Here is a 25,896-nt window from a genome sequence, read left to right as displayed (position 1 = left end):
AGTTTGAGAAACGCAGCCCTACAATCACAAAACTACTTGTTATGTGGGGGAGGAAGTAAGGAAAAAATGGGTCATGAGACCCAAAAGGTTAACAAATGCACTGCTATGCACAGGGCTTCTCTTATCAGATGCAGAGCCTGGTGCGAAAATAATTTTGTTGCTCCTTAGCTCCAATTTTATTTATTTTGTTAGAGAGAGGAATCATTCATCCAAAGATTTATGCATTATCGCAGAATCTGTACATAATAATACTGAAGAAATATTAACACATTTAAATCTGTAAATCAACACAAAAAATAATTTAAATTTTGAATCGATGAAAATTTCTAATTAATGGAAAAAGAAATCTATGTATAACACTGGTCAACAAAAAAAATTTTTTTTTTTGGTGCCTGGGATTTTAGAACGGTATATTTGGGTTGCTGAATCTAAATATGAAATCAGTTTTTCTCTATCAGCTCTACATTTTTAGATAATTTCACTTATCTATCAATGTTATTTTCTATTCAATTCTTTCAAGTATGAGTGTCGTAAAATTTATACAAGGATTGGTTCTTGTATATTTGACCCATTGTCAGTCTTATTTTTATAACAATTGAATTAAAATAACATTTATGAAATAATAATATATTATTTTATAAATAAATACTATTACTTTAATCCAATTGTTATAAAAAGAAGACTAACGCTATTTCAAGCGGACGGCAGCAATATGTAGGATTTAACTTTCTTATGAACCGTCTGCCATTCAGTTAGTTCCAGAAAAATCAGATAGATGGAATTACCTATCCTGTATCTGAAGTTACCTTCAATACTTCAACTGCAGTTGAGATTAGTTTGTGAGTTCGCGCCGTGCAGATAGGTTGATGTTGGTGTCGCTTGAAATGTCTGTTTAGTAAAGAGTTGTTATAAAGTTAACCTATAACGTAGATTGTTGTTTTTGTGTTGTTGAATAGAAATAAAATGAGTTCAAGTAGAAGAAGCTGTGTACATCATCCTGATGTCTTTTGCTACATATGTGGAGAATACACGTTTCCGGAAAACAGAAAATCTGTTAGTGACTTTGTAAAGAGAGCTTATCTTGGATATTTTGGTGTTAGGCTTGGTGATCAGGATAAAACCTGGGCACCGCATCGGGTCTGTAAAACTTGTACAGAGCATTTACGACAGTGGACTACCGGAAAAAGGGAAAGTCTGAAATTTGGCGTACCAATGGTTTGGAGAGAACTCAAAAATCACTTCGATGACTGTTATTTCTGCCTAGTAAATATTACTGGAATCAATCGAAAGAACCGTAACAAGTGGACTTATCCCGATTTAGTCTCTGCAAGGTGCCCGATTTCTCACTCAGAAGAAGTGCCAATTCCAACGTTTCACCAGCTACCAGAGCTCTGTGAGGACGAGTATTGTCCCTCTGATCAGCCTTCTGATACCACTGAAGGTGACAGTGATTATGAGGAGATATCATCAATTCCCCAACGTTTCAACCAAGATGAGCTAAATGACCTCATCAGAGATCTCAACTTGTCAAAAGACGCTTCTGAAGTACTGGCTTCTAGGTTGAAGGATAAAAATTTACTTGAACCAGAAACCAAAATTACATTTTATCGTACAAGAGAGAAAGATCTGCTACCCTTCTTCTCTCAAGAAGAAAATATTGTATTTTGTCACAATATTAGAGGTCTCCTGGGAAAAATGGGTCTTCCAGAATATTTTCCGGATGATTGGCACCTATTTATTGACAGTTCTAAGCGAAGTTTGAAATGTGTTCTTCTACATAATGGGAACAAATATGGTTCAATACCAATTGCTCACTCAACAAAAATGAAAGAAGAATACGATACCATAGCTTTGGTTTTGAAGAACATAAATTATCATGAACATCAATGGGTGATTTGTGTAGACTTAAAAATGGTAAACTTTCTCCTTGGACAGCAAAATGGCTACACCAAATATCCTTGCTTCTTGTGCCTCTGGGATAGCAGAGACAAAACACATCACTGGGTTAGAAAAGAGTGGCCTAGGAGAGAAAACATGGACATTGGGGAAAAGAATATCATTAATAACCCCTTAGTTGCATGAGAGAAAATCATCTTTCCTCCACTGCATATTAAACTAGGTCTTATGAAGCAGTTTGTAAAGGCTCTTGATAAGAATGGATCATGCTTTACATATATAGAGGAGAAAATTAAAGCAGGAATATTTGATGGCCCACAAATAAGACAACTGATTAAAGACCCTGCCTTCGTACATTCGATGAATGAGGTTGAGAGAAAAGCCTGGACTTCATTTGTTGCAGTTATCAGAAATTTTCTGGGCAAACGCAAAGCTGAAACTATGTTGTACTAGTAAACAAGATGCTTAATAGTTTCAGATCCCTTGGGTGTAACATGAGCATTAAAATGCACTATTTATACAACCACTTAGACCATTTTCCTGATAATTTAGGAGACACTAGTGAGGAACAAGGTGAAAGATTTCACCAGGATATTAAAATTATGGAGGAACGCTACCAAGGGAGATGGGATAGCCATATGATGGCAGATTACTGCTGGTCTTTAAAACGGGATTGTGCCAAAATACATTCAAGACTGTCACGGAAAAGAAGTTTCCGAAGTGTTCAGTGAGTAATTGGCTTAATTGATGACTTTTCTCTTTCTTTAAATACAATAACATTTGTATAATAGAATAAAAATTCTGGATTTAGTTTGTTTGTTTAATCCATGGATTTCATTTAAAATAGTGTAATATATAGTTCACTAAAATGTTATATCTTAAAAACTCGAGCTGCTAGGCAAAAACTAATACTATATTTGAATTCAGGGCATCAAATTCATATGAAATCACCTGAAAAAACCTTAGCACCAAAACCACTGTTGACCAGTGTAATATATGTATCAATTGAAATTCAGAATTGATGAAAGAAAAATCTCAGAATTAATTAAAATTCTGAATCAGTGAAAATAAATCCCAGAATTCATGAAAACAATCTCAGAATTCATGAAAATTCAGAATTAAAGAAAGAAAATCCTATAATTGCTGAAAATTCAAAATTGATTGAAAAAATCAAAAATCAAAAAAATTTATGAAAATTCTGGATTTAATAGGGAAAAACTCCTTTAATCGATGGAAATTCAGAATTAATGAGAGAAATAATTCCAGAATCAAATCAGTTGAAGCTCAGACATCTTGTTACAAAAAATATGCTGTCTATCCCTCTTATAACGTCTCCACTTAGAATGTTTTCCCACTTAGTATGACTTATTTTCGTGGTCTCCATCCTAACTAATTCTCAACAGGATTTCCCATTTACAGCATTTTTCCACTTACAATGTTTTTTCATGACGGTTTTTCGAAAACTTTATAAGTGGGATCGAATGTATATATATTTGATGCATGTAAATATTTTTCACTTCTGTTACAGTAAATGTAAGGGCTCTTAAATCATGAGTCCCAGTGTGACTGCACCTGTCGCACACCCCTGAAGATGGCTCTGGCCATGCACACATTTATATTACTGTACATAGAGTGTAGCCCAGTGGTTTCCAAACATTTTTGGTTCATTTTGCCATTTGTATTTGCTGGAAAAAATTGTTGATAATTTTTTTCAGCTCCAGTCCAGCCTAACTGAAAAAAATAGAACTATAATACTTTATCCAAGGCTTGCACCAGGCTTGTGATACACTGCAACATTTTATTTTTTGGCCACCCAGTCAGTGTCTATGAACTTTTCTGTTTTAACAGAAAAACTGATGCCATACTAATAAATTCTTGTTCCTTGACTCTAGATTTGTCAATATTGAGTTTTATTTCTGTATTATCCATCACCGGGTATGTGAATTCATTCTCTTTCTCTCTTATTTTTTTTCAGTTTGCTAAATTTTTCACACATTTTCACAGGTCCACAAATGTGAAAAGGTTTAAGACTGATGCACAGTTTATCATAAGAAAAATTTTAATAAATCATACCATTTTTTTTGAATCAGCGACATTGTGTACCTTCTCAGGAGCTTCGGGGCAGACTTTTTCTTGGGTTCTTTGAAAAGGTTACAAAATGTGTGTATATTTTTTGTGATGTCGCTAATTCGGCTTGGAGCCCCGTTGCTCTGCCTAGTTACGACCCTGCATTGAATTACTGAATGGATAGATTGTCATTGTATCACAGCACATAATTTGGAAACCACTTGGTGCAGGAAATCTAAGCTTTTTGTTTTCAGTGGACCAAGAAAATATATCACTGAAGAGCAGCGGCTCCTTACCATTTTTTTCTATCCCGCACCCCCAGTACAATATATACCTTCCCGCACCTGCTTCAATAATCAATTTTCTATTTGTTATTTTTTCTTTAATCAATTACATTAATTATCTGTATGTATTAATTTATTTATTAGTTAATGCCTTTTTTGGCTACTGTTAAAATTTTTAATTTTGGCTTGTTTTTAAAAAAATTCAAAAACTGAACTAAAAAAGTTACTGTTTTTTTAACATTTTTGGAAATTCTGGAAATAATTTCAATGAATCACTTATTGATTTCAGCCGGTACAACAATATACAGGGTGTCCTGTAACTTGTTACTCGACCCTTATCTCATCAAGCATTTGTCATAGAGAAATGGTTCCAATTGAAAAATGCTCAAAGTGTGTTAAAAAAAATCACTACCAGTTTTGAGAGTGAAAATATAGTGCGCCATAAAATAAAAATATTTTGTATGGGCACCTTGAAGAACCAGACAAGACCTGGACTCTGTCCCTTGAGGGATATAAGCCCTTTACCCAATTGGGTTGAGTCTTGCTGTATGGACACCCTGTCCCAAAAACCCCAATTAGAAAGTTGCCCTGTCTCTTCTGAGGCCAACAAAAAAAGAATATTCATGTTTTCAATCGCAACATTCATTGGGATATTTGAATTTAAAAACTGAGAATATTTGGGAAAGAACAGCACAAACTAACGGACAATGTTCCTTTCCCTTACTTATGCTGTTCTTTTTCAACTTTTCTCCATTTCTTGGATTCAAATGTCTCTGCGAATATTGCAGAAATGTTTCAATGTTTTTGTTGGCCTCAGAAGAGCAGGGCAACAATTTTTTAATTGGGTTTTTTTAGTACGGGGTGTCCTTATAAAATTTTTATTTTTTTATTTTGTGGCGCACTATTTTCACTCCTAAAACTGGTGGAGGGTGATTTTTGAATGTATTTTGAGAATTTTTTAAATTGAAACTATTCCTCTACGATCAATGGTTGATGAGATAAAGGCAGAGTTAGGACTTACAGGACACCCAGTATATATGTTTGTTTGGCTTTCGATTGAATTTTCTGATGTATTTCCTGCATGGCCCACATCCTGGAGCAGGGTCCCAAGGGTGGGATCTTTATTTATTGGGGGCCCCCTCCGAGCCAGGCTTTTCACCGACCCTTCTATAGCGAATTTATAGCATGAAAAAACAAAAAATGTTGGGTCCTTTGGCCCCAGGGCTTAGGACCTGGTAGGGGGAATCCTGATTTCCTGAGTTATGCTTATGACAGTACCAAATCTAAGCGCAGCATGCTAATACAAAGTAAAACAATGTAAATAAACTGCGAAATATTTTGGGTATTAATAGTGTTTTTTCTCAATCAAACCAGAAAACAAATGTGAACACTAATCAAAAAAGGAACTTTTGCATAGCAAATTTTATGTGACACATTTCTACAAGCAAAAGTTAAAAAATAAGGTGTCAAAATCGCTGCTCTATTCATGTTTTTTTTTTAAGAATCAAAAAATTCAATTTTTATTTCAATTTTCCTGAATAATCGGTCAACATGTTGAAATTTTTTTTCTATCTCACACCCCCAAAAATGCTTTTTCTCACCCCTGGTTAAGAACCTATGCTGTAGACGGATTACCATTATACCGAGAGGCAACTTAGACTGAGGATGTGTCTAAACACAATTTGAAAAAAATATCGTTGAAGAGGGAATTATCATTGTACTGAGTATTGTTGGAGTGAGGTTTGACAAAAAAATATTTTTGGTATGAGAGACAGAATACACACTATTACAAAATTAATAATACAATAGAGAAAGTTGTTTAGATGAAAGTCAACTCACATGAGGTATAAAATTTGCTCCTAGAAATATTACCTAGAAATGATATAATGATGAATGATGACGGTTTCAAATTATATATGTTCGTGACTGTGTACGTGCTTTTAGTCAGGTCAGGGAAGTTTCTGAATTTGGTCAGGGAAATGATCAAGCAGATTTTGCAGGGAACCCTGTATTACAGAGTAACAATAACAAACACAGTTGTTCTTTAGATAAAAGTCAACTCACATGAGGTATAAAATCTTCTCCCCTTCATCAGTGACGATATGTGAAATTTCTTCGAAAATAAACTTATAATTATTTCTCTTTTCTGCTCTGCATGAGAACTTCCCATAATAACCAATTACCAATAATACACGTTCATGGCGAATATGTATATATCCTATGGTTATGAAAACACGTGTAGAAAGAACCAGAAGTCGAGTATCAGGTAAAGAATATGATCGCCTACTCTAACTTCAAAACTATTAGTCATTGGACAGAGAAAATTCTGGGAAAGGGGGGGATTACCAGTTAGCTTAAAATTTATCAAACATGTGGGAACATGGTTTTTACAACAAGCGATTTCTGAACTGTAGTTTTTTTTCTTCTTTTTCGCCATATGTTCACCACCGAATTCGAAGACTGGTGGAATAAAAAGGTTTTGGAAGAGACTAGTGGAGCAAGGACCTATCCAGTCTTTCTGTTTAATTGTTTAGTTTTGGAGAACAGCGTTTTGCTGCAACATTTCTGTAGTTCTCAATGACGTATGGGTAATAAAAGAGAGGGCATGTGTATGTGTGTTCAGAGTACAACAATTTCGTTTTTTTCCCAATTATATTTTTTTAGGAAGAGAAAAAGTTGACACTTCTCTTCCCTACAATCTGGTTCATTGGTGTACAGCCCAATCTGTGTTTAGAATTACTGCAGGTTGGACTTGCTGGACAGGGGCCATTCCAAAGCAGTGGGGCTGCTGCTTAATTATGATTGCCATGATTGGAAGGCAATGGCAGGTTTTGTCTGTGACTTTAGTTTCACCTAATAAAAGTGCCCTGCTTTGAAAAGAATTTGGGCGAGGCATCGCAGTTGCATTGGGGGAAGGATGGGGGGGATTTCCAGGAAATAGAAAAAAGAGACATAACTACAGTGCAAATTTGGGTGTCATTTCTACTCAGAAAAACCCGCTGGGGATAAAGAGGGAAATAAGTAGACACTTGTAATTTTTGAATAGAAATGGTGAGCAAGATCTGTATATTGAGAAATTCATCTTTTTTTGTGAGCCAGTATACCAGCTAAAAGTAGTGAGTTTTTTTGCGTCTTCGAAACAGTTACTTATTCTAAGGCGTCTCGCCCTGCTAAGGCGTATGCCAGGTGATCTCTCAATTAAAACAATGTACTAATTCTAGAAAAGTGTGCTTCAGCACTTCTCTCCTCTTGTCACAGGTTCTCATGTGATGTTCATAAGTAGGCATAGTCTTATGTTATGTGGATTGATCGGTAGCCAGACCAGCTGCCTCTGGGCCATTCTCCATGTCCGTTTCCTGCTGTCTCCTATGCAGTGTCTAGCCTGTGGTTTCAACAGACATTTCAGGATGCAAACCTGTGTGAACTCGGCTCCGGGGTTTTCTCCGATCAAATGGTGTATAAAAGACTAACACTTAATTGTAACATCTTGGACTGGTTTGTAGATAATGTGGATTAGCACATGAATTTGTGGACAAAGTGGTGAGAGGGTTCTTTTACTGTTTCAATATAATGTTTTGAGAGAGAAAGCTAACTGTGATATTTTCTTGTAAAAAAGTTGTGTTAAATTCTAATAGTTAACAGAATAAATGTTAATTGTTTAATGAAAGACAAATTTCTTTCATTGTTTCACCCATTCAATGATCACACTGGACTTCATTTAATAATGAACCAGGAAATGCAAGTCAAACGTTACATTTAAAACTTTTTGTGATGTTTAAGTTGTCACAACCGGGATAAAAAATAATGAGCATTACGAGCAAACACAACTAGAGTCGAGAATTAGAACTTCAATTTAAATTTAATTCAGATAGAATGTTTAAGGATTTGATTCAGAATATTTTACAAATTCTGACAAAAGGTAATATCACCAAGTCCTCGGTCCACATATCCATTCACCGGGAGTAAGTCCATCTCGTAGCTGGATATTGAAGTTGACTCATCCGTTCTTTTACCTCTGCAGGCTTTACATCATGAGAAGCGGTCTAATAAGAGTTCAGGAAAATGGTGAATTAACAGAGGCATTCTAAGCTTATGGCACCCTAATTCCCCAGGTGGAGTTAACCAACGAGTGGCAAAGTACTATTGGATATCAGTGGAGTGAGAATACAAGTGTGTAGAGACGACAATATCACTGCCTTTTATACTGAAGCGGCGACCGCATCACCGATTTGCATATAATATATTCCAGCTTTTTCCACATCAGCGGAATTACTATGCAGCGGCAGTAAGAATGACGTCATTTCACCAGTCAGTTGAGAGCCTCTGGAGCAACGTTTACCAATTGCTCCGGGTTGACGACGACCTTGGGCCGGCACCAATGACCTGACTTGCAAAATTTGGTTTTGAGAGAACCAGGGTTGTAGTAATACATAATAATTTCATACATCTTCTATAATACACTGTAATATTTTCATGTACAGAAAAATAAATTGAAATTAAAATTAGTGATTTAAATCATTTAGATCAATCATGATTTAGATCAACTGATTTTTTTTTTTTTTAAATCACTGATTTAAAACAATTTTTTTCAGATATGAAAAACTATCTGTTGTAATTGAATAAAATTATTTATGCAGCTCTAAAGTGATTTAAATTTTTATTAAATTATTTTAAAAAGTAATTTAAATATTGTATTTTGAAATATTTTTATATTATAATACTGTATATATAGTAATATGTATATCAGAGATACCATAGTCGTACCAATTTAGCTCATAAATGGTTACCCAAGATTTACAATGATGAAGTTAGAGGATGTAAAGTTGACTTAGAAAATCAAAAATTTTGTATGGGGCGATGGATGGATGGATATCATAATGAATAAATTCTGTGTGTTGTCAAATGATGTGGTAAAGCCATCCATGTTGATACTATTGACACATCCGGCTTATTACATGCTGGAAATTATTTAGCAAATGTTTTCAGTTCAGTGAAGTCAATAGAATAAAACTTCAAATGTAAAATATCAAGTTTTGTTACAGACAAAGTTTTGTTACTGCAAATATGGTTTCTTCCAAAAAGACTGGATGAAAAGCGTGGCTTTTCAGGACTTACATATTGGTATAGTGCCCACATTTTAAACTTGTTAGCCGAAGATTTGGTTATAACTGATGTAACAAAGCATGTTACAAGTATATTTAGATACTTCTGCAATCATCTCTCAAAAGCATGGTATCATGTGTAAGGTGGAAGTGCATTGGTCTTCCTGCAGAGGTATGATGGAATACTTATTGCGATTCTCTTGAATCTTATGTTAAAAATTCGTCAGTTGTTACCAAAGTTTGTGAATACCACAGATCTCAGATAGTAACATCTCTAGTGAAATCTTAAATATTGATTCAAAAAGAAATGTCAAGGACATAATTGCAATTCTGAAACCAATAGCCAAAATTAACAATTTTGTACAAAGGAACACACACGCAACTGCTCCATAGCTGAATGTGTATTGGCATGGAAAAAGCTGCAATTGAAGATAATAGAAGTATCAACATCAAACAATAAAAAGGTTTTGTCATCAGAGTATAAAAATATGTATGAACAATCATTAGCACACTTTGACGATTTATTCTAAGCTCATCAGTGTTAACTTCTAATAGGGAATTAATGGTCTTGAATTTATCAAACAAAAATGTGGCTCTGGTTTCTTGGCAATTACATTAAAGTTTTTGGGAAAGTTGGAATCATATATATTTCATGCTAAAAAAAAATTTTTTTTTCACCCTAAGGTTGTTGATACAATGTCTGATTTTGAGTGGTGGAATAGTTTTTATAATGTTTTGGGTAAAAATACAATTGCAGAGAACGATATGCGATTTGTGAACATGCTAACTAAAGTCAAATCACTGATGCCTATGTTGAAAGGATTTTTTCAAGGGTGCAGTTCATTCCAAATAGCGAAACAGATTAAGAGTAGACAAAGCATCCCAAACTAGTGTTTCTAATGAAACAAATGAACACACAGGAAAACAAATGAAATTCACACAGGGTAAAATTATTTAATACTTGATGTAAGATATCTATTCAAGAAGTGTTTTTCCCCCTTTTCTTAATAAAATGTTCTGAAATATTTCATAAGTATGTGTGTGTGTGATTTTTTATCTTTAGTTTGCAAATATTTTTTAAATAGTCATTATTTTTGTAAGTTTAAATTTCTTTAATGTTATATTCTTTAAAGAAAGCATAGATTAGTGACTAGTGTGTTAGTAATATATATATATATTTTATATTTTGTTTAAAAAAAATCAAAAAAATCTCATTTAAATCAAATCTATTTTTTTTTTTTTAAATCAAAAAAATCAACAACTCTGGAGAGAACCAACTAACAAAATTTATTTCAAAGCAGTTATTTTAAATGAGGTGGTCCCTCTCCACTCGCCGCGGGTTCGTACCGTTACAAAACGTATAGTTTTCATTTGTTTTCTTTTGGATGCTCTTGTTATATTGATTATTTGAATTACATTAAGCTATTAATTAATTCTACATTTAAGACTAGTGGGTGGCCATTAATAGAGGGGAAAGGGCACTAATCTCCTAGGTTTATTATATTCTCAAAAATTTACCATGATCTCAACATCCAGAGCCATACTTAGGGGGTGTGAAAGGTGTGGTCGCACCGTGCCGCAAAATTTCAGGGGCTACAATTTTTTGAAACAAAACCCTTTCCTTTCTCAACAGATGTTTTGGAAATTTTTGATTAAAATTTAATTTTTTTTCCCATTAAACTATTATTGCTTGTGAAAGGAGGTTTCCAGTTTATAGCCCTTACAATATCATTTTCAGTGTTACTAGGTATGGCATTAGCTTATTTTAAGAGTAAAAGAGTGTGCGGGGGGGGGGGTTGCATTCTTTATCACTGAAAAAAGTTGGGCCTTTCTTTCTGCCATTAAAGAATAACGGGGCTATATTAACCAAGGAAATAAAAACATGCTTAGGGCATCAAATGAAAAGGGGCATAAAAAAAAGTCCTAGTAAATTTTTTTTCCTCGGTAACATCCCCTCTTGTTTGAGTTACCATCTGGTCTGGAGGGGTGAAAGGTGAATGTAATCGCCATTGTATTTACGGATGAATGCTGACTTTTTTTTCTGAGTGACACTAGCTATTTTTTCCCTGTATGCACTTCCTGAAACTGAAGATGGTCATCCTGCTGGCTTGAGTCTGAGATATCAGTATTTCAAGTTTCACTTTCGATGCAGGATTTTTTAACCCTAAAATTGAACAAAGTCCTTTGTCTCTTATTCAAGATGAAATTGAAATTTGCACACTTATTTACAAATTTGAAAAAAAAAATGCATACTCCAACAAAAAAATATATAATACATAAAAAAGCAAGGAAAAAATCGCAATAACAGCTTGCATATAGCACCATTTTTTTCCCCTGAAGAAAACAGTTTTCTCCCTAAGGTTTGTATCAGCATAACAACCAGAAAAATCTCTTTCCCAGTGACATAGATGTTTTTGTTTTGATTGCTGCTAAAAAAAATTCATAATTGTCATAGGATAATGTCTGAAGAATTGATGTTACAAGAATTTTTTTTTTTAAGCTTTATGATTCAAATATTTTAAATTTCTTTTCAGTTTCTAAACACTTTTTTCAATTCAGTGTGATGATAATAATCCTTTAATTATGAATATCAGGTGCAGACTGGCTTTGGGAGAACAGGGCAGTATTGGGGATTTCAGAGCCATGATGTTATTCCTGATATTGGTTAGTTTGTATTATATATAAATTTTAAACTCTACTCAATCCAATGAAAAGTCTCAATTACATGTTCACTATTGTGTTTTTATTGGTTTTTAATGTGGAGGGGTGGGGGGACCTTCAGGTAACTTCCTTTCCATTCTTTTAGAAATGGGCCTTTTATTTTTTTTCTAACTTTGGGTGCAAATGTCTAGATATAGACTGTTTAGCAAGTGTGTGTAATTTCATAATCTTAGGACGGCAATTCTTTACTCTATTTTTAGAAGAGAAAAATAAATAATTTTATTTCCTATAAAATGCATTCTCATAGTGCATTTAAAATCTAGATAAAAAATGAAATTTCCAAGTGGGGTCAAAATTACTTCTCAGTAGTTCTAGTGTATAGTGGGAATTTTCAGGTTAACACATCCATGTGAGCAAAGCCACGGGTAACAGATAATTATAGTAAATATTTATTCAACTCGGAAATTTTTCCAAAGACGAACCAGGGAGCTTTGGAAAAATTTCAGCGAGTTCATGAGCTTGGATGAGAAAACATTTAACTGATTGTTAACCATTGCAATCAATGAAGAAACAGCCTGAAGCAGTTGATTTGCCTTTATGCTGAAAATCTGATAAATTTATTCATCTCTTAAATCTCAAATGTCTGACTAAACCAAACAACATCAACATACTTTGTTTTAACTCGCAACAAGCTCGAGGCAATAAATTTTCATTTGCAATTTGCACATCAAAATTTTAGAATCTTTTGAGCAGTTTTTCTATTTTTACACTAAGTGTCCTTTGTGTGCAGATGTAAACAAAATACAGTGGAACCCAGTGGTGGGTGGTTGGAAGATGCAACAAACCAGAAGGGGGTGTTATGGGACCCCCAGAGATTATTTTCTTTGATTTTTTTTTTTTTTGTTCTGGGGGGCGTCGCCTTCACCACTCCCCCCTGATCTGCCTGTGAAGGTACCTCCTATAAGTCACCTCTGAACAATACGTATTTTCTTGAAACAGAATGCATTTCATTGGATTAACATTGAGGCGAACTTCCGAACAAGGATTTTCGAATAAGGGTCGCTTTTGGCTAGAAAACTCTCAATATAATATTTACTCTGAAGGAGTTTTCCTTCCTTGAACCCTATGAACACAAAAATGAATGGGTTCTTCCCTATGTCACAAGGCGGCTCCAAACAAAGTTTTTACACATGTGAGATATCATTTTAAATTGTATGAACTGTAGGTCTCAGTCTAATTGGCCCTTGTGTGTAAAAAATGACCATGATACAACAAAAATGATTGAACTTGCTGTTATCGATACAGTTTTGTTATTCTATTCATGTTATACTCTCATGGTTTTGATAATTTCTTTTTTTACTAGTTTTGAACTGTGCTGTTTTCTTTTTGTGACCATATTGTAAAAAAACCACATATTCTTTTAGTTACAGTGGCTAAAGGAATAGGAAATGGATTCCCATTTGCTGCAGTCATTACAACAGCAGAGATTGCTGCTTGTTTAAATAAAGCATTAACATTTAATACTTTTGGAGGAAATCCTATTGCTTGTGCTGTAGGTTCTGCTGTACTTGATGTAAGTGGTTTCACATTCACACTTTTTTTTAAATTATTCCAAGCTAATATAGTTAGATAGAGAATGTGTATTTTTTATTTTTTTTTTAAATAAAGTATTGCCATTTAATATGACAAACAAAATTAAATATTTTTTAGCTGTTCTTCAAGCAGGAGAGAAAGATCTAAATCTTTTTGAATGTTTCTTCAAAAATATACACCCTACTATTCAGTATTGTATTCCCCCTCCCCCCTGAAAAATCTCAATCACAAAATTTTTATAAATATGTTGAGTTCTGAATTGGTTGCTTTAGTACTCATTTGATATGTTTTTCTATAATAATTTTTTTTTCACTTTATCTGACAGGAAAGGCCTTTTATAATCATGAGATGCTTTTTTGTTTAGATGTAATAGATACATCTTTTTAGGTTATTGATGAGGAGAAACTGATGGAAAACTCGCAACATGTTGGTAATCACCTGCTTCAAGGACTAATGAAATTGAGAAATCGACATGAAATCATAGGCGATGTTAGAGGAAAGGGTTTGATGATTGGAGTTGAACTTGTTATTGACAAAGTAAGTTCTTTCCTAATTTTGTTACAGGTAAACTCCTCGTGTACAGTAGTCCAGTAGTCTCTATAATTGGAGGTGAATGGAACAGACTGAGAGCATCTCTGATTACTGGAAACTCAGATTATCTAAAAGACAGTAGAAAACAACTTTCAGAGGGAAAGGGTCTTTCTATATAAATTTTATAGCAAACATACAGTAAAAAAAATAAGCAAATGTGAAGTCCATCCCTGGGCCAGTGAGCTAGAGCCCCCACAACCTCCCACTTGTTGATGGCCTTTACAAACAGGGGCAATATAATTTTTTAATGTTGAAAATGGAACTTATTCTCATGTGATAGAATATAATTGTTCCAAACTGTTTTTTTTTGTACCTAAGTATTCATAATTATTCTTACCTGTGTTGTTCTCAGTTCAACAGCTTAATTACTTACAGATTTAGGCTTTCAAAACTTACTCTTTATAAGGGAAGCTGACAAGGACAGCAATGGGAGTCTAATATGAATGCTATTATTATTTTTATTTTAAAAAAAAAATTTCCACTGTAAAATCTGTGCTTGGATGGCAAAATGTTATAAGTCAGTTTTCTCAAAATATTAAATTTTTTGCATTCCAAAGTCTTGTTTGTTAATGTTTAGAAAATGACAAAATATCAGAAGTCTTTCTATTTCAGTGAATGAATTAAACAATGGATGCAAATTGTAATAAGTCATTTTTATTACATATTTTTTATGACATCTTGAATCTTATATAGAAAAGTGGTGTCGCATAAAATTTTAAAGTGACATAACATTTTGCTATTCAAGCACAGAAATTTACTGCAGCTTTTTCAAATCTGAAACAAAACTAACCATTAAAAAAAATTCCTATTGGTTTGTGTTTATTATATGTCAAAATACCATTTAAAAAGAAAAAAAATTAATTGATTTGGGTCCATATCTTTACTATTACCATTTGAGTTGGGTACCCTTAAGTCTTAACTTGAAAAATGAATTTTTAAAACCATTAAAAATTAAGGTATACATACAGGTATATGTACCTCTGGAACGAACAGGATAGAGAGGACTGTGAAAATTTTTTGCTTAGAGGAGGTCCATTGAAGACCCCTCTTCTAACTAAAATCATGCACATTCGTAAGAAAAATGAATCAAAACACATTCTTGGCAAAAAACAAAAAGGTTTTGAGAAGGAATTCTAAAACATTCAAGTATTTTCCATAACCTTGAACTTTTGAGACTCAAATTATCAATAAGTTTTCCTCCTTTGTGCAATATTGCTTTCTAGTTAGCAGTGTATTGTTTGTTTTGCTTTATTCCTAATTTTCTCTATATTTTGTTGAGAAATAGTAATACAGTATAGTATAGGTTGCATAATTACAATTAGTGGTACAAATAAGAGTCAAAATACAAGTGGTGTCTATTTCCAACATCTGTTATCTGTGCAAATTTTGTCATATCATGCAACATTATTTCATATTGTACATAATCTATTGTATGTCTTTCACATCTGTATACTTCATGAAAAATTTATGGCTATATTATTACACTTTGAATAAGACTAAAAGATATAAATTCCTGCCAAATTCAGAAAAAAAAAATTCAACATTGCACTCACTGTGTTAACATGAGAAAATATGTGTGTGCTAGCACACACACACCAACTTCATATATGTAAAAGTATATAGAGCAGGGTCTGTGCATTTAAAATTTGTATCCGTTATCCATACCCTTCACAAAATACAAATTAACAAAACCATGAATTTGAAATTTCACTCTTTTTGTATAAAATTAACTACCGTATATACTCGTGTATAAGCCGACCCCCCCACTTCAGGACCACCAAAACCGCAATAAATTGAAAACCCATGTATAAGCCGACCCCAAAAAATCAGTGCATTTAAGGGAAAAAAATTCTTATATTTTTATGCAAAATGAATAGCTTCCAGAAATTTACAATAGAAAATGATTGAAACTTTTTAATCCATTTCCTCTGAGTCTCCAAGCTCATCGTAATCGATCATATCATCATAGGGGGTGCGGCATCTTCGTTTTTATCTTCATCTGGGCTGACATCGCCATTGTCACTTTCAGAGGATATCATCTTCAGTTTCGTCCATCGCATTGCTGATGCAACACTTTTTGAAGGATCGGATGATAATTTCGGTGGAAACAGAATTCCACGCCATTCTCGTGTACCCATTGGCACACTAGGCCAATGTCAGGTTTCTTCCAGGCACCACCTTTTTGTAGTTGCTTTATCATCGGGACTCATCCATTCGATCCAGAAATTTCTCCGTCTTTGAGAGGCTTGTTGATGCTCACATCTAAAGACTTCACAATCGACGTTAGCCCACCTGGTATAAAAGCCAATGATATTTTCGATTTCTTTGCCTCGGCTTTGACATTATCGGTTCTGTGGGGTTTGAACATATCCCATACCAATAATGCCGGTTTCTCGAACACTGCTCCGGGCCTTTTGTTCCATATTTCCTGGATCCATTGTAGAATGCCCTTTTCATCCATCCAGCCCTTTTCCTGGGCTTTCACGATCTTTCTTGGTGGGAACTTCATGTTCGAAGGAATTTTCTTCCTTTTGAAAATCACAACTATAAGCAATTTCCTTCCATCGGCCATGCACGATAGCACGACCGTAAATCGTGTTTTTTCGTGCCCAGTTGTTCTAACAAAGATGGTTTTTTCCCCCGAGTTCATCAACAGTTCTATTGCTTGAGAAATCGTAAGTAACTGGAGTTTCGTCCATATTACCGATTTTTGACAGTTCAAATCCATGTCTTTTTCGCAGTTCAATTATGAACTTCTGGAAAGATTCAATTCTGCTTTCCAATTTTTGTGGGAGTTTTTGTGCGATCTTTGTTCGCTGGCGTAAGCTCGTTCATGAAACGAGTGCGCCAACCTGGGGATGCATAGAACTTTTCTGGATTTGTGTCTTTGAATTTTACACTCTCAGCTAGTTTCGATGCTTTCGGACGAATGGCTGTCCTTGCCACGATTGTACCTTTCAGTCTGAGGTGTAGCACCCATTCATTTAATTCCTTCTCAAGTTCAGGGAACACTGATACTTTTCCTCGAAGAGTCTTTTTTGTCTTTCGCATGGCAGAAACTTTCTCTTTCATTTTCCGCCATTTTCTCACTTGTTTCTCATTTACATTATATGTCCGAGCTGCAGCACAGTTATTGTTTTCTTCCGCGAATTTGATAACTTTCAGTTTGAAAGATGCATCATACGGAAACATTTTTGCTTTCTCCATTTTTGATCGTTGATACTTACTGATACAACACTAGATCAATGATTTTTCTGTGGCTGATCACGACTTGTACTGCCTGGGAAAAAAATTACCACGTGGATTTAACCTGGAAAGTACTAACACTACTAACACAACCGCCATGTATAGCTACAAAAATCACTCTGATGATTTGCAACACAATCTATCGCTACTAATCATTAGCGCCATCTATAGTTACAAAAATGACTACTGATTGCGGGGGTCGATATTTTCTCGTCAAAAACTGACCCGTGTATAAGCCGACCCCCCCCCCACTTGAAGAACGAATTTTTCCACAAAAAAAACTCGGCTTATACACGAGTATATACGGTAGATTGTTTTGCTTCTCCCACAAAATTACTTTTCACAAAATTATGAATCATTTTCACAAAAGCAGGACACTATATATATATACACAATAAAGTATGGATGGACCCCTGTAGACATTAACACTTCAGCATGGTGCAATGTACAGGTTATGTCAGAAATGGTAGAAAGAAATACACATTGCTACTACCTTTTGTAGATATCTCAAGTATGTGCATTGAATTGCAACCCCATGATTGTTTTGCATGATTGGAGAAAAACAATTTTCATTCACACAAAATTTTCTTGATCTAGACATTAACTGTCAAAAATTTCTTTGAGGAACTATTGAAATTGTGTTGGCAAACTCTAACAGTATACATGTATGGACGTCATACACAGATCCAGAGCATGTGTCAGGAGATTTGATTTATTACATGGGTTTTGGATTGCCACAAACTTACACATATCAGTGAAAATCATATGGCATGCTACAATTACCAAAATTTTGCTGATATTAAAGTACATCAAACACTATTCCCCTAATCATGCCAAGACCAATACGAGATACATCAAAACCATTCTCGCGAAGTATGGAAAGTATTGCCACTTGGCGCAACTTGAAAAATCTGCCATTGCTGAACATGCATGTCGGAAGGAAACCATAACATCCTTTTAAAAAAACATTTTCAACTATAACTCATTTCCATACCCGGATGAATAAGTCATTGAAAACATAATCACAATTTCAATAAAAGAAACCCTTGGTATTAACCGAGCTTGGCTTCCAGCTATTTGAAAAACTTGAACCAAGCCTGTCTGTTCTGTGATTAGTCTATCCAACTTTTCTGCAACTGGTCCACAGCCTACACAAGTCCCATGCAGGTTGAACCCACAATTGCTGAAAATACCAACATAACTTCTGCTTCAGTCATATCTGCTAAGCCAAGATCACTTCATCACAGCTGAAGGTGTCTACTGTAGGTGTAGACAAAATATCTGGTTTAATTCCACTTGTACCACTGATCTATAGTCCTTCCTCCTGACTAGATCATGTCCGGCTGCTCTGTCTCAATGGAGAGATATAAGCAGATGGTTGAAAACCTGGGCCATGCTGGAAAATGTGCATGTATGTGTTGTGAACCTACTGTGAAGGTTGTTTATGTGTAATGCTTGTTATAGTGCTGCCATAAATTCTTCAAACAATGAGTGAAGTGTAACGATTGAATAATTGTACCATTGTAGGCCTGTTGATCTCTGTGGCGAGCCTTTTTAACGGGGAGATTGGTGCTCTATAGTCTAGAAATGAAACCAACCATGAAAACCTGCATTTTTTTAAAGTATATTTTTCCTTTCTAAACTTTTATCAGCACTTTACTATGTTTCACTTTTATTATTTTTATTATGCTCATTTAAAAGTAGTGATCAATTATTCTCTATGTTACATTTACAGGAGTTGAAGAAACCTCTTCCTGTTGAAGCTGTCAATGAAATATTTGAATACACTAAAGACATGGGACTTCTTGTTGGAAAGGGGGGAAGACATGGAAATGTGAGTTGTTTTTTTTTTAATTTAATTTAACATGCAACAGATTAATAAAGTTTGGGCTATACAAGTAAATTGACACTACTCAGGCGTAGGTAGCTCCCATTTTGATGAAACTTGGTATATAGGATATATGGACCATGGGGGAACATGATTCAATATAAAAAAAATAGTTCAATTTCTGACTACCAGGGGAAAAAGTGGCGCTTTTTATCGCAATTATCTTTTTCCCATGGTCACCGAGGTGATTTAGGGCATGTGAAGAGGCATAAACAATGTTTACAAAGCTCTGCAAAGAGCTAGAAATGAAAATTCTTTGTCAAAAACGATGACACTGGCATTAAATAGTAAAATGTAAACAAATCCCTTTAAAAAGGATAGAAAGGGCAGTAAAACCATTTGGTTTTCACATTGACTTATTTTTACATTGAATCTAGTAATTTACAAATTTTGCACTGTGCTTTTGGAAGTGGTTCCGAAGGAGCGTCATTCTTAAAAAACTTGCATGTCTTCATAATTGGTTGTGCATCGTGGAAGAGAGTTGATGGACTGGACTTTGGAAGTACACTGTTTTGACCCAAAATTGTTTTTGTTATCTAGTCATTTCTGTCATTTTGCTTTGACTGGAGTCAGTCTTATAGGATACTGAAATAGTGCTATTAGAACTGGGCTACTTCAATATTGCCCAGTTCTAATCATGGCCTAGAGTTTTCTGATTTTTTTTAATAAAAAAAAAAGTTCAAATTCCACTCCCAAAGTGACTTTGTAAAACGAAAAACTTGACATAACACATAAAATGCAACACAAACAGTGCATAATTAATGTTTATGATAACTTGCATTGCATAAAACGATCACATTTCAATATGAGTATCATTTTTAGCTCTGGCTACATCTAAACCAATTTGATGCAACATGGCTCCAAAATTATTATTTATCATTCCCCCCCCCCCCAACCATATTGAGATTTTCTTAAATAAACTTCACCATTTTTTCATGCTAGTGTCATTCTGAAATTATTTTACCTCTTGTCAAAAACATGTTCTTAGCTCTAGAACTGGCTGGAGCAGTCACACATTTCGACGGTTTTTGATTTTGAAAACGGTATAATCTCCACAGTATTTAATGTACACATTCCATTTTTGGTGACTTCATTATTTCTGTACTTGTCTCTTGTGTACAAAAATTTGAAAACATGGAAGGTTTTGTCGGGGAGATAATACCTACAAGATTCATTGAAAGACTGGTTATTTTTGTGGAGATGAAGATTACAAGGAAGAAAAATTCATCACTGCCTCCATGGGGACTCGAACCCCGGTCTCTCGCTTGCTGGACGAGTGCTCTACCATCTAAGCTATGGAAGCAGATAGAATATTTCAACCTTGGAGCGATATATATGTTGAAAGGCTTTGTACATGGATGGCTGCAACAATCAACTAATAGCTTGTAAATGACATAGGCCACCAGATAGCCAAATGCATATGCAACATCCCTGCTTAACAACCCAGGATTCTGATCTGGCGAAATTGGTGCAATCAATACACAAAGAGAGACAACTTATTTCAAGAGAATTTCCAGATTTTAACAAGTAAATTTATTAACACTTTTAACAATTACGTAGGTTCTCAAATTCATACCAATCCCCATGCAAGTCTGTTGACTCATCAATATAGTCCGGCGACAGAAGTTTGACGATCTTTCTTGAATTACACGAGCCGTGGCGTCATTGACCTTGACGGGAACGAGTGAAGGTCATGACCAGAGATGAGGCTCCACGTGACGGCGAGAACTGCAGGCACAACAGCTAGAGCCGAGGTGACGATCGGGCAGCCGGGATTGGAAGCGGCGATCGACGCCAAGCCAATCGATGGACGAACGATGACAGGATCCGCGACAACGGTGGTGACAACGGATGACTAGAGAGGAGGCATGATGAGATCCAAAACCAGCTGGCGACGTGCCGAGCACCAGTGAGACAAATTATTTCATACTGTAGACGATTCACCAAAAGGCGACCACCTTCACCTTAAGTGATGTATACTGAGCTGAGAGCGAGTGCGATGAAATGTGAAGTAACGATCATCACTCCGGGTATTTATACTTGAAAAGGAAGTGCGGTATGATCAAACTCCTGGGACCGACAATCTCAAAAAAATATACATCTGAGTACGACCAATAAAAAAATATAACATCAAATTTGTTTGAAGAAATGGCAATATATTTTTATAGAAACTTTCACAAAACAAAATTGGCAACAACAATAAATGAAAATGGCGATGTGATCAGGATCGCACATTTTTTGGACTATGAACAATGAAAATATCACAGAGTAATTTAATCAACCGTGCACGGTTATAAAAGGTAAGAAAACATAAATTCTATTATAAAATTATATAATTACAACTATATAAACATGTTTCAAAATAAGAGATAGAGGCAGGTTTGGCAAATTCCCCAAGGGGGTTCCCAACTATTGTTACCCATATAGAAATGTCCTCTCCACTTGTTAATACAAGATTCATTGAATGACTGGTTATTTGTGGAGATGAAGATTACAAGGAAGAAAAATTCATCACTGCCCCACGGGGACTCCAGGTGTGCAAGAGCTGCGCCAAAACGGTTCTCTTGCTACATGGTGCTCCCAAGGCACCGAATCCCTGCACATTTGTTCCAGTTCTTGTTTGTGGTTCATGGAGGTACTGCTAGTCAGGGGCAGTCTTAGGGCAGTGCGACCGGTGCAATTGCACCTGGTGCCAAATGAGAAGGGGCGCCAAAACACGTTAGATATACATTACTAAAAAAAATAGCTTCAAGATACGTATTTAAAAAATAACTATAAAATATACATGAAAAATGACACAGATGAGAAAAAAAATTGGAGGTTAGAGTGTATATAACATTACGATTATTTTTTGAAAAGGAACGTATATACGTACAGTACATAGCGATTTTTCAGTCACACAAAAATACACACACGCTTTAGGGGTGTAATGTGATAGGCCTCCTCGTGGTGCACTCTGGGTAACGCGAAATCTATCACACGTCATTGTCTTCGCATATTTGTGCTCATATCATTCACATTTCAATAGCCCAAATTACATGTTAATTTCCATACACCTCACAATACTTGTCTTGCGTCTGTCTGTCCTGTACATGTCTTTGTCTTTTGTGTCCAACCCCTCATTGTGGGCCCCGCTCAGGTGGGGAGGGGTCCTCCCGGATGAGGCATTGCTTCTAGCGTATGCCCCATCCAGGACGCTGTCTACCTGCGTGTTTGCCGTGCGTGGAGACCCGCAAGACTGGAGATGGGGATCCTGGTTAGCCTGATGCGCTAGCTTTGGCCTCGGATTCAGCTGAAACGGGAGGCCTGGATTAGCCCCGTCTGGGTCAATCGGCTGGTCGCCTCGGTGGCTGAAGGGGTTACACTACTGGGCAGGTAGAGGGACCGGGCCTGCCGGATGTCGTTGAGGTTTGTTGGTGCTGCTTCACGACGATCTTGGATCTTGAACGCGTCTGCTCGCCTGTTTCAGTGGTGTATAGTTCCTACCTAACCTGACGTTGCTACTAACCTTCACCGGTTACGTGTGCGCGTCCCCTCATAGGGCTCCATGGTGGGCATGGTCGGTAGGGGCCGAACAAACTATCTCCAAAATGGGGAAAAATTCAAATGCACCAAATGGTCAAAGAACTGCCATGAGTGAAACAATTGTTACTGAACCGGATCCTATTATCTCATTTTTCTTCTTGCATTCTTCAGATACTGATAAACCACTGGCCAAAGTGTCACCATTCGTAATAGACAAAGCTCTCTATGGCGCAATAGGCACATTAAAATCAGTGAAGGCTCTTCGTTCAGGAGACCTTCTCATTGAAACTAACACACCTAAACAATCCCAACTCGTTCAAAAGCTCACATCTCTTGCAAATATGCCCATAACAGTCAAAATCCATCCCACGTTGAATTATTCACGTGGTGTGATTTCAGATACTAACTTGATTAATATGGATGAAGGACTACTAACAGAGGAGCTGGCGTCTCAAAGCTTAACATCTGCCAAGCATATCATGAGCCGCAAAGATGGCAATCCAGCTCCATCACGTAACATAATCCTGACATTCTCATCACCATCTCGCCCTGGACACCCTAATCAGGTTTGAACACTCAGTCAACCATCCTATTAAATATACGATGTACAGGGCATATGTCCTGGTTGCTAAATATCTAAATGAGAGGATATACGCTGCATGCGTCGTGGAAGTCAAGGGGTTGTTACACTCTTTACAAATTTACAGAAGGTGGTACATCCCCTGATTATTTTAATCTGCTGAAGGGTTTTGTTTCCATTTTAGTCTAAAGAATTGTAGTAATATACTAATCAGTACCCGATTTCTGCATGGCAAGTGGGTCACAGGGATCCTCTCATTCCTGTTTTGTCCAGGGCCCCCCCCCCCTCTCATGTCAAAGTGAGGCCCTGATGCTTATACAAAAAAAAATCGTATTTAATTGGTTATATTTTGACTTTTTTGATATTGTTTATTGTAAAATATATTTTTCAGGTGTTTCGAATAAAACCCCCAATGTGTGTAACTCGAAGTGATGCTGATTTCTGCATTGATGTTATAGATGAAGCAATCAGTCTTTATGAAAAATAGAAAGTGAATAGATATATTAAACTGTCTTCATCAGAGAATTCTTTAAGTATGGAAAAAAAACTAGTCACGAGATGAACTTCAGAAAGAAGCTTGTATAGAGTCTCCTGCAGGAGAGACTACAAACTATATATATACTACTGCTTCCTGGCGGAGACTACAAACTTTTCTTTTCAAAGTCTGTCTCTGCATTAATATCCAGAAAGTTTCTTTCCTCAATGTGTTGTTTGGCTTGAGGAAAAAACATTTTTAAATTTGCTATTTCTTTGAACATCTTTCCCATTTACAAACTAATTGTTCCAGTCCATTCAATTTCTTAAAATAAACATCTGCTGTATTTCTCTCTTCAATTTGTATGTGTTTTTTTTTTCACGTTATGTCAATTGAACCTTTATTAAGCGGAAACCTGTGCTCAACGGAAAAAAATCTCGATCCCTTGCGATTCCATTGAAGACAGGTTTTACTGTATTTGCAAAAGCAATCAGGAATGTATTGAACTCAATCCTCGAACTGCACTGTAAAAATTAATTTTACCGTTTTATATGTGAAAAGAAATTTCATGTTTTAATCCAGGGGTATTCAACCTATCAAACATTGTGAGAAAAACCAGAACTCTCCACGAAGCCTACGGGCGAACAACTCCGGCAATTAACAACGGCTTTATTCGGCGTACAATGAGCCAACGGGAACCCGGTTAATCAGAGGGCCAAAAAATAATTGAAGATATATTATTAGTTTGAAATTATTTCTTTTTTCAGTTTAAGTCAATTTTGAGAGACAGAAATGATTCTTTTCGGTACGTAAATCATCATGAAAATGAGAGAATTTTCATCATTTATTAGTAATTCACCAATTTTATAATGTAAAGAAATATACGGAAGGGCCTCATGTGTGTGTGTGTATGTGTGTGTGTAACAATGAGATCTAGTTAAAATTTTCGGCATTCAGAATGTAAATTGGTTATCGGGTGTTTCTAATCAAGTGGGGCTCAAAAAAGACCCCCACAAAACCCCTTCGCCCGGGGCAGGGCCAGAATTAGCAAAGTGGAAGGAGGCAACTGCCCCGGGCTGAAAAATTTGGGGGGGGGGCAGCAGTTTTAGGTGAGAACAAAATGAACACTGAACACTCTCGCAGAATTATCGAATTTCAAAGTTCTTTGGCATCAAAATCCTGTTTGCTCTGGGAGGCTAAAACCCTAGTTGTGGCCCTGTCCTGGGGGGGGGGGGGGGGAGGATTATCATACTGTTGAGGCGGTCCTGGTCAGGGCTTCCTTCAACAAATAGGCTAGCTAGGGCAATGCGCACGACTTCGAGTATTTTGGAGCCATCATGGCTCCTACAAGGGTGTACCATCATGGCTCCTACAGCCCTGATGCTCGGGACGATTGTGCATAATTTTTGTTCTGCATACTTTATAATGCAATGTGGGGGTCAAAAAAAGTCATTTGGCAAACACCTTACAAATCTGGTAATCAATTTGCCTATATAGTGATCGAATTTATTACGTAATAACAAGGTTAAAACATTAATCCTCACGAAGAGGAAAAGTGCCAATCGTGAAAGAAGACAATCGAACTTGGTTTCTAACGTGATTAAATATTTCAGTTCATTTTCAAAAATCCCGCCACACTCCGCTGCGGAAGAATTTCGTTGGTTGTGTGGCGCGTAACTGGCCGTTATAAAAATGATACGTCCCAAAAGTTCAAAATGTTACAATACATTTAATATTCTGACGATCCTAAAACAGAAAACCCCTTTTGACATTAGTTTTTCACAAGGAATCATGTGTGTAATTATCCGCCAGTCGATAGTTTTACCACCCCGTATATATATACACACAGTCAACGCTCATTATAACTACCTCATGTTATGGCGATCATTCCATTACAACGACCAGTGGGATAAGACCCAAATGTTTTCACAGAACGACAACCATATATATTTTACTTTCGATACGACGACCCTCCATCGGTGGTCGGC

General features: G+C 35.9%; 1 protein-coding gene and 1 non-coding gene across 4 annotated transcripts in view; one reads left to right on the top strand and one right to left on the bottom strand.

Moving 5' to 3' along the window:
- Positions 1 to 24,267, top strand: part of LOC149080214 (alanine--glyoxylate aminotransferase 2, mitochondrial) — a 61,061-nt gene extending 36,794 nt beyond the window's left edge. For all 3 annotated transcript variants that reach the window (XM_089239271.1, XM_089239270.1, XM_089239272.1), the window contains 5 exons: positions 11,944 to 12,013; positions 13,435 to 13,583; positions 13,991 to 14,140; positions 19,176 to 19,274; positions 23,825 to 24,267. In XM_089239271.1, the coding sequence (XP_089095397.1) occupies positions 11,944 to 12,013; positions 13,435 to 13,583; positions 13,991 to 14,140; positions 19,176 to 19,274; positions 23,825 to 23,920 (564 nt within the window). In that variant the 3' untranslated portion in view covers positions 23,921 to 24,267. The remainder of the gene's footprint in view (positions 1 to 11,943; positions 12,014 to 13,434; positions 13,584 to 13,990; positions 14,141 to 19,175; positions 19,275 to 23,824) is intronic.
- TRNAA-AGC (transfer RNA alanine (anticodon AGC)) lies at positions 20,560 to 20,631 on the bottom strand. The gene has a single exon. It is a non-coding gene; the product is annotated as a tRNA-Ala (tRNA).
- Positions 24,268 to 25,896: the final 1,629 nt, after the last annotated feature.

Source organism: Pholcus phalangioides, unplaced genomic scaffold (assembly GCF_987345545.1).
Source record: "Pholcus phalangioides strain wild (caught in Gottingen) unplaced genomic scaffold, Ppha-v1.0 ptg000011l_1, whole genome shotgun sequence".
Lineage (NCBI taxonomy): Eukaryota > Metazoa > Arthropoda > Arachnida > Araneae > Pholcidae > Pholcus > Pholcus phalangioides.
This window is presented reverse-complemented; position numbering and strand designations above follow the sequence as displayed.